The sequence below is a fragment of the Impatiens glandulifera genome, chromosome 1 (assembly GCF_907164915.1).
Source record: "Impatiens glandulifera chromosome 1, dImpGla2.1, whole genome shotgun sequence".
Taxonomy (NCBI): domain Eukaryota; kingdom Viridiplantae; phylum Streptophyta; class Magnoliopsida; order Ericales; family Balsaminaceae; genus Impatiens; species Impatiens glandulifera.
This window is the reverse complement of record NC_061862.1, coordinates 16,743,931-16,752,823: the sequence shown is the minus strand read 5'-3', so window position 1 is coordinate 16,752,823 and position 8,893 is coordinate 16,743,931. Positions and strand designations below refer to the sequence as shown.

General features: G+C 37.2%; 1 protein-coding gene and 1 long non-coding RNA gene across 2 annotated transcripts; both read left to right on the top strand.

Annotated features, from left to right (window-relative positions):
- The first annotated feature begins 4,294 nt into the window (after nt 1–4,294).
- On the top strand, nt 4,295–5,885 carry LOC124919250 (zinc finger CCCH domain-containing protein 44-like). The gene is made up of 5 exons (XM_047459453.1): nt 4,295–4,416; nt 4,483–4,546; nt 4,700–4,802; nt 5,188–5,375; nt 5,814–5,885. The coding sequence occupies exons 1-5, from the start codon at nt 4,295–4,297 to the stop codon at nt 5,883–5,885; spliced, it is 549 nt and encodes a 182-aa protein (XP_047315409.1).
- A 4-nt stretch (nt 5,886–5,889) lies between these two features.
- On the top strand, nt 5,890–8,150 carry LOC124921818. The gene is made up of 4 exons (XR_007097719.1): nt 5,890–6,700; nt 6,837–6,896; nt 7,961–8,011; nt 8,094–8,150. It is a non-coding gene; the product is annotated as an uncharacterized LOC124921818 (long non-coding RNA).
- Nucleotides 8,151–8,893: the final 743 nt, after the last annotated feature.

Genomic DNA, 8,893 nt, shown 5'->3' with positions numbered 1-8,893 from the left:
GTCCCTCGTATATATGCACAAGCCCCTTGAGCATAGATTGGATAGACTTGCATTCTGGAATATTCTAGAAATGCACCTTGTGGGCTTGATATGTGCACCCCATACCAATGGTCCGTGACATTCTCCCCCACCTAAGTCGTGGCCGTCCTCGGCACGACCCTAGACCGGTGAGTGGTGATCTTCTTTCTTGCGTCCCCTAAACGCTCTTCCTCCCCCTTGCATGTCACGACATCGGGTACACTTATGGCCGCCAGCCTTAACCGATATGAGACATTTCCTACATGTCTCTCGATTGAAAACGATCTCTTAAATCTATGCACAAGCCCCTTGAGCACAGACCGCATAGACTTCAACAGTTGCGAGGTTAACTTCCCCCTTTTCATCGTCCCCTTTTCTAACTGCACGCCCTCTCAGATCTGCCCCTCTCTTCATATTCTTGATGTCTCCCTCTGAATATGCATGAACACGTCCTGATTCCTTTCCCATGGACTTGGTGCGAGTGAAGGCAGATTGACTTTGGCCCATGTTGCTTATGGCCAAACCTTGTGGATCTGATAGTTTTGTTCTCTTAATCTTTAGTCGCTCGAAGACCTTGAACTCTCTTTGGACTTCCTTGGGTACTTCTCCTTTTCCATTGAAACCGTCCCCATCATATACCCTAATAAAATTGGCAAATGTCTCTTTACCACGTTTGTGACCTCGAATGAATCGCATCGCTGAGAACCTGCTTATTCCCTCTGATTCTCTCTTTGTTGGAATCACGCTAGTCTTCCCGTGATCCAAAATGATTAAGGAATCAGAATAAGGCATTAGGCAAGCGCGTACCTGATCGCACCTTTCTAGTCCCAACACTACGTCGTAGTCTTCCATTGGGACCAAGGTAAATGAGACTGTCTCATTCCATCCTTCGATCCTGGTGTGCACTCTCCTAGCCTCCCCATTCACTAGCTTGGCTACATCGAAAGACTTCACTATCCCTCTTGTTGGGTTGATCCGTAGATCTAACGCCTTGGCTACTCCTTCTCGCATGAAGTTGTGCGTAGCCCCTGTGTCCACTAGTGCCTTGATGCGCCTTCCCCGATCCAAGCTTCCACAAACAAAGAGCCCATCCTTGTTCCCTTGACCGGCTTCGCAATACTAGCATTCACAACATTGAGTAGTCTTAAGGATCCTATTTGAGTCTCTTCTTCCTCATCAGAGGACTCAGTTCCTTTAATCGCTGTAACCTTTTCCCCCTTGAACGGACACATAAACTTTATATGATTGTGGGCACCACAAATGTGACACAATATTGGCTTACCCGAGTCGTCGGTTTTCCCCACAAAGTTTTTATATGCATGCCCCTTCTTAGATGGACGGTCTCCACCACCTTTCTCCTGGTTCTATGGGCGGTCTCCCCCACCTTCTTCCTCATCATCTCTGATGAACTTCGGCCTGTCCACAGACACTTTGAGCTCTATCAGTCTTTCTGCAATCGTTATTGCCTCGGAAACGTCCCGCACCTTGGCCCTTTGCAGCTCCAACTATGCCCAAGTATTTAGGCCGTTAACAAACGCGAACAATGCATCTTGTTCCGTTAGACTAGGTAACTCGAGCATCAACTCCTGGAACTTCTTCACATACTCTTTGATGGTCCTTTTGTGCACAAGTTGACTCAACCTTTTCCTAGCCTCGTACTTGGCATTCTCCGGGAAGAATTGACGTTTGAACTCGGTCTTGAAGTCTTCCCATGTTTCCATCCTCAAGGTCCCTCGTTCAATATCTCCTTCTCGCCTCCTCCACCACAGTAGTGTCATCTCTTATAGGAAGAAAGGTGTCGTCTCCAACTTGTCATGATCAACAATATGCTTGATGCCCGAAAGTACATCTCCATGTTCCAAAGGAAGTCCTCCACTTCCCTTGTACTCCTCGAGCCTTTGAATGGAGTTGGCTTAGGAAAATCCATCTGTTGAGGTGCCGCACCTCTATGTTCTCCTTCATTCCTCCCAATCTGTCTTTCCATCGATTCTAGCCTCCCCAAGATCTCCCTTCGGAGGGCCTCAACCATCACATGGACTTCTCCCCGGATTGGATCAAGCACTTTCTAGCAGATATCATTAACCTCCCCTCGAACTGATCTCAACACTTCATCACAAATGCTACGATTCGAACCATTAATGATTCCCATTATCTCATTCTCCAACTTCTCACATTTCTCATCCAACACCGTTACTCTATCGGTCACCGTGCTAAACACTTCAAGAGCTTCTTGGTGCTTGCCCATGCCTTATTCAAGCCAGGTCACACGCGCTTCCATGGCAGCACCTCTCTCGACGGACTTATCCCTCTTGGATCCCTTGTCCTTATGTTGTCTGGTCAGAACGTTAGTGATGGTAGTACGTGAATCCATCTCTTGCAGTTTGAATTCAAAAGTACAACCTTGCTCTGATACCACTTGTCACGGGATGAAATTCGACCCGTGCGGCACTAAGCTAAATCGACTCTGATTCTAGCTTAGAAAGCCTTTTTAAACAATGCAAGAATAATACAGTGGACTTTAGAGAAAGAAAACTCTTGAGAATAAGATTTTATTGAAAGAATACTTGATAATTACAATGTAATACCTCTAAGGTATTTATAGGACTTACAACGTATTAAATTAGAAATTGCCTTCTAATTATAATTTAATTACACTAATTTAGGATATCCCTACCTAATTTAGAATATATCTTCTAATCACTTTCTTAATTAGAATATATCTTCTAATCCCTTTCTTGATTAGAATATATCTTTTAATCCCTTCCTTAATTAGAATATTTTCTAATCTCTTCCTTAATTAGAAGATTCATTGGGCCTACTTAGGCAACTAGGCCTCCCCTTGGGCTAAGAAGATTGACGCACTATGAGGCCAAGAATTTAATGAGCCTCGACATCCCCTGGATTGGATTGTGACATCAATGGGCCGTAACATACTCCCCCACCTAAGTCGTGGTCGTCCTTTGTTCAACCTTGGACTGATACTCTTCAACCTCTTCCTTGAAACATTCCCCACACGTCGCTTTACTTTAAGCGGTCCCTCGTATTTGTGCACAAGCCCCTTGAGCACAGATTGCATAGACTTGCATTCTGAAATATTTTAGAAATGCACCTTGTGGGCTTGACATGTGCACCCCATACCAATGAGCCGTGACATTAAGGAAGAAAACAAAATTTTATTGCAAGATTCGAGTTCCATAAAAGATCCAAATGTTCGAGCATTTATTAAAGCTGAACAAGCACGTATTTTACAAAAAAGTGTTGAAGATCAAGGCCAACCAGATCCATCCACAACGGACACATTTTCCGAATATTTCAATGATCTTGGAGGAAGTGATGCAAATTTACCATATTATTAATTATATTTTTATTATCCATCTTGTATTTTATATGTAATCGGAATGTCTTTTTCAATTTCTTAGTTATGTAATCGGAATGTCTTTTTCAATTTCTTAGTTATGTAATTGGAATGTCTTTTTAAATTTCTTAGTTATGTAATCGGAATGTCTTTTTTCAATTTCTTAATTATGTAATGGATTATTGTATTTTTTCAATTTTTCTATGTGTTTTATTTTATTAAAATTGTTTTTATTTTTATCAATATTGTTTATTATTATAAATTTATAATATAATACGTAAAAAATATAAAATATAAATATAAACAAATTTAAATATAAGTTAATCATATAAATAAATTAAAATTATCATGAACTAAACATATAAATAAATTAAAATATAAATAAATTATATAAATAAATTAAATTATAAATAAATAAAATATGTAAACAAATTAAAATATAAATTAATTATATAAATTAATTAAAAACAAACTAAAAGGACTGAACTAAAAGTTTTAAAAAACTTGTTGAGTATGTGAACAATGTCCTGCATATTTCGGTGTAGAGGAGAGAGATTTTGCAGGAAAACCCAAAATAAGTGGGTTGGAATACTAAAACCTATAATAGGGTTGAGTTTGCAGGTGGTGGGTTGAAGATGATCTTGTCAATTATCAAATCAAATAACTTTATCATTTAAATACCAAAACTATCCTTTAATTTTATTATCTCTCTAAACCATCATTCTATTACTTACGTAATATCCTCTAGAGTCAAAGTCAAAGTCAAAGGAAAAGGCAAAGGGCAAATTAATTTTCAAATTTTAAAAACAAATTTTAAACCCTTTCCTCAACCAAGTCCTTACAGTAGACGAAGTTGGCGCGTGAAACGTTTTACGGGCAGGTTCATTGTGGGATTGAAGGTTCAGTAATTCCGTGGTGAAGATGAAGAGGAATACATTGGATATGAGGAAGAAGAAGAATCAGGAGGTCGGAAAGAAAGAAATCGCTGAGGACTGGTGCTTTGTTTGCAAAGATGGTGGTTCCTTACGTGTTTGCGACTACAAGTAAGAAGCTTAAGCCATCGTGTCTTGATTCCCCTAGTTTTTCATTAAATTGACTTTGTCTGTTAGTTTTGGAAGCTTGAGTGGTGAAAGGGAAAAACATGATTGTAATTTGGTTTATTGGTTGCAGAGGGTGTCTAAAAGCTTATCATCCTGAGTGTGTGTGTGGAGAAGGAGGACTCTTTTTTGGATAGTAAAAGCAAATGGACTTGTGGTAAGTAATCAAATTATATTACAACATCTTTTTCTTTCCTTTTGATTTGAAAAAACATCCTTCTTTTTTCAGGAAAGAAAGTCATGTAATGAAATTAGCATGCAACAATTTCCCATAGTTGGTGTTGCAGTTTCAATTATGGAACTTCAACTTTTTTCCTTTTTTATTTTGACAAGTGAGAAACTTTTTATTATGCATCCATTAATTGCAATTGATTTGAAAGTTATCATTAATGGTTTGAAACCTTTACTGGTATCAATTAAATTGATTTGGGTACCTTTCGACGTCAAATGATCAAAATGTCCTGGTGTCCTTTGTTCAAAGATCTTATATATCAGGAATCTCAGCAGAAACAATTAAATTCAGAGTTGCATCTCTACATTTAATGTTTTACAAATACTGAAATTTAGTTAGGCTTGCATTTTAGTCTTAAAACTGAAACAACTTTACTTCAATAGGATGAGTATAAACAATCTGAAATTGACACCATTCCTTGTATATTCATGTACTTCAGTAGTTACACTAATGCCATGCTACATGATTTTCATTGTCTATTATAGGATGGCATTCTTGTTTCAATTGCAATAAGCCTTCAAAGTATCATTGCTTTTTCTGTCCAAGTGCTGTGTGCCAACATTGTTCCAATATTCTTGAGTTTGCACGTGTTAGAGACACCAAAGGGTTCTGCCATAACTGTCTGAAGCTTGCACTACTTGGAGAGGCAAACAAAACCGAAGACTCTGATGAGGTATGCTTGATTTTTTTTTGGAAACCAATGATATTAATAGACACAGTATTTTCTCTATAATAATAAGCTTGGATTGATATTTTCTACACCAGAGTATAATGGTTTGCACAAGGAAAGTAATAAAGTAAAGAGAAAATTATCTTTTATGTGTAGGTTTGACTGAAAATTTTCTGTTTACTTGAATGTTGGTCTAGACTATTTGCTTGATTCTTGCAAGTTAAAGGGTATATATTAGAATTGTTTGACATTATGGGTGTTAGATAAATTGCTAGAAATAATTTTTCCAGGCATATTTTAGTAATCAGTCTAGTAAATCTGCTGTTAATAATTACAGGCAAAGTTCTTCCTAATTTTTGTAACTGTTTACAATTGTTTTCAGTACATGTTTTCATAGTGTTTGGGATTTCACTTCAATTTTAATTTGTCTTTGTTATACAGGAATTTGTAGATTTCAGTAATAGAGACACATTTGAGTGCCTATTCTTGGAATACTGGCTTATAATTAATTAAGGAGGAGGAGAAGTTGACATCGGGTGATCTTCAATCTACAGATATTTTTCTCAAAAATTGGAACAAAAGAATTACTTCTGAGTCCGAGTCTGAGTCTAAAAGTTCAGAAAGCGATACAATGTCAAACTCCTCTACTGAAGATGTTATTGAAATTGAAAAGCCCAAACAAGTCAAGAAGAGATCCAAAGTTGAATCGTCTACAAGCAAAACCAGAATTGGCCAAACCAAAACAGAAGTTTGTTGCCTGGGGATCGGAAGCTCTCATACAATTCCTTAAATCTATTGGTAAACAGACAAGCGAGAGATTATCACAGTATGAGGCGGCCTCTATCGTTGGCCGGTACATCAGGGTGAACAACCTATCTGATCCGGTGCAGAAAAGGAGGATTTTTTGTGATGCGAGATTAGAATCTCTGTTTAAGAAGAAAACATTTAACAGAAACAAACTATGCGACTACCTTGAACCCCATTTTATTGAAAACATTGAAGTAACCGAAGATGAACTATTGTCGAATTATTCGGAAGAAGATGATTGTGAACTGTTAGTGTCCACTAAAAAGAAAAGAACATCTTGCATAAATAAGGAGAGGTTGCTGAAATTGAGAAAGTGCAGGAGGCGCCAAAAAGCCGATTTGCATCCATTGTCAAAGAAAACATCAAAATTGTCTTCCTGATGAAGAGTCTAGTGAAACAATTGTTGGATAACCACCTGCCTGAGGATTTTGATTCCAAAGTAGTAGGCTGCTTTGTGAAAATCAGATCATACCCATTGGACTACTTGCAGAAAAACAGATGTCAACTCGCTTTAATAAGAGGTGTGTATTTGTACATATTTCATGCATTCACAATAATCAACTGCATCAGTTTTTCTGTTTTTTCACCTATTTTTTTTTATGTTTTCATTGGATCCACTTATTGGAACTATTGTTAATCTACATCATACTTTGCCAGGCGTGAATCGGATTTTGGAGAATGATGAGATGAAGGTTACCCTTAGTGGTGTCAATTTAAGTAAGTTTCAGGTTGACGGGTTCAACGATTCTAACATAAACCTGACCTGTTTAATAATTTGGGTCAAAAATCTCTAACTTGAACCTGACCTGTTTATTTGTGTTTGACCTGAACCGACTCGTTTGACCCGATTTACCTAACTTAACTCGAATCAAACCCGATGTAATTAATTCATATCTCTATTTTTCAAATTAAAATGACATTAGTACAAAATAAAAATGAAGTTAAATCACAAATTCACTTATACAAAATTTTACAAAAGAAGATGAATGAGTAACTAAAAAAGAATAACACAAAACTCAACAAAGAAACTTGTAAACTGGTTATTGGGTCTACTTTAAGTCATGTCAGGTCGATCCGAATTTGACTTGTTTATTAATCAGTTTAAAGAGGTCGACCTGATTTTGACCCGAACAAAAAAACACATGACCCTAACTTGATTTTTTCGTGTTCGGTTTGGGTCGTGTTTTCGTGTCGTGTCCAAAATTGTCAGCCCTAGTTACCCTACAAGCTTCAACTGGGTTAATAGACGTTGACTTAGACATAGAGAAACTTTTAGATGTTATATTCACCGAGGTAATCACAATTTAATAGACTTCTTCTTGCTTATCTTCATCCCGTTCAATTCCACCCTTTGTTTTTGTGTGTTTTTTTGGTTGTTTTGGTTAAGAGGAAGGTGCAAGTAAGTTGCAAATCATGAACTTCTTAAAGAAGAAATATGAGTTTCAACCAGCCTACTGTCTCTGGTATCTAGTTCTGGAAAGAGTTTGATGTGGGGACAGAATTCAATAGGTTTTTTACTGTGTATTTTTTGCTGTGAAATGATATTTTGGTTCTTTTAGGAAGAACTGGATGACTTGAGGACCGTTTAATCCCCATGCCTACTGTAGTAAGTAATCTCATGTGCTTTTAAAACATGCTGTGTTTGTTATATAATGTGACTTTTATTTGGAAGCTTTTGACTTCCTACATGGGCGAGGTCGACATATACCTCCACTTAGTTGTCAATTGTATCTAAAAATGTGTGCTTTTATATTCGAACCTAATGCTGTTTACTGTGTTAGGCGGACCTTGAACTGAAGGCCAAATCTTTGCATGTCGATATCACAAATCATGTATGTGTTTTCATAAAAGTTCCTATTTTGTGAAGGAGTACTTATGTAGCTAATCTTCTCTTTGTATTGGAAAATGTTTCAGGCAATTGACAAGGAATTAGAATCTTTGGTAAATAAAATCCATACATGCAATGAGAAAGAGTGGAGATTAGAATATCCTTTCTAATGGTTCTTGTAGATTTTCATTGCTGTTTTTCATGGATTAAAACTAAATTGACCCTTGAAACGGTTTATAAAGAGTTGGGCAATTTCTCATGCTTTGCACTGTTTTTTTTTTCATCTGAAAATGTTGTCCTTAACCTGCCTAGTGATTTACATTGTTTGAACACCTAGCGAGGAGAGAACTGCTTAAATCACCAGAAGAAAGGACTAGAATGGTAGAGATGATTCCTCAGGTGGTTGCTGCTCCTGCAGAGATCGATATGATGGAACCTCCTGTCCGTAACGAGGAAGCCACTGAAATTGTCTTATATTGAATGAAAGCTAAGACTGGAAGTGGTGAAAAGATGGAACTAACAAGGATATGATCTATGGAACTATCTTTTGGCTGAAAAACATTTCTCTTATTGGATTTTGGGGACTCCATTACCTAGGTAAAGAGAACATGTGGTTTTACATGTCCCTTCTGAAAATTATTCTAGATATATGGCCTTTTCTGTAGGCTGATTCTCATTTTGTGCTTGTCTTTCCTTTCATAAGAAAATCAACACTTTATGCCTATAGACAATGGGTTTTAATATTTTAATGCAGGGAGATAGAAACATCATGAAAACTAAGCTTATAAATTCAATGTCTCACTTCTTTAGATAGTTGCTTTAATATCTTCTTGTCTATTTTTTGGGTCCATATAGGGTTATTGGAATAATCTGTGGATTATATAGG

What these genes read in the sequence shown, in the direction of transcription:
- LOC124919250 (XM_047459453.1), top strand. Translation starts at nt 4,295, where the DNA reads ATGAAGAGGAATACATTGGATATGAGGAAGAAGAAGAATCAGGAGGTC. An exon ending in TTACGTGTTTGCGACTACAA is followed by an intron (nt 4,417 to 4,482) that starts GTAAGAAGCTTA and finishes TTTGTCTGTTAG; the next exon opens with TTTTGGAAGCTTGAGTGGTG. An exon ending in AAACCGAAGACTCTGATGAG is followed by an intron (nt 5,376 to 5,813) that starts GTATGCTTGATT and finishes TTTGTTATACAG; the next exon opens with GAATTTGTAGATTTCAGTAA.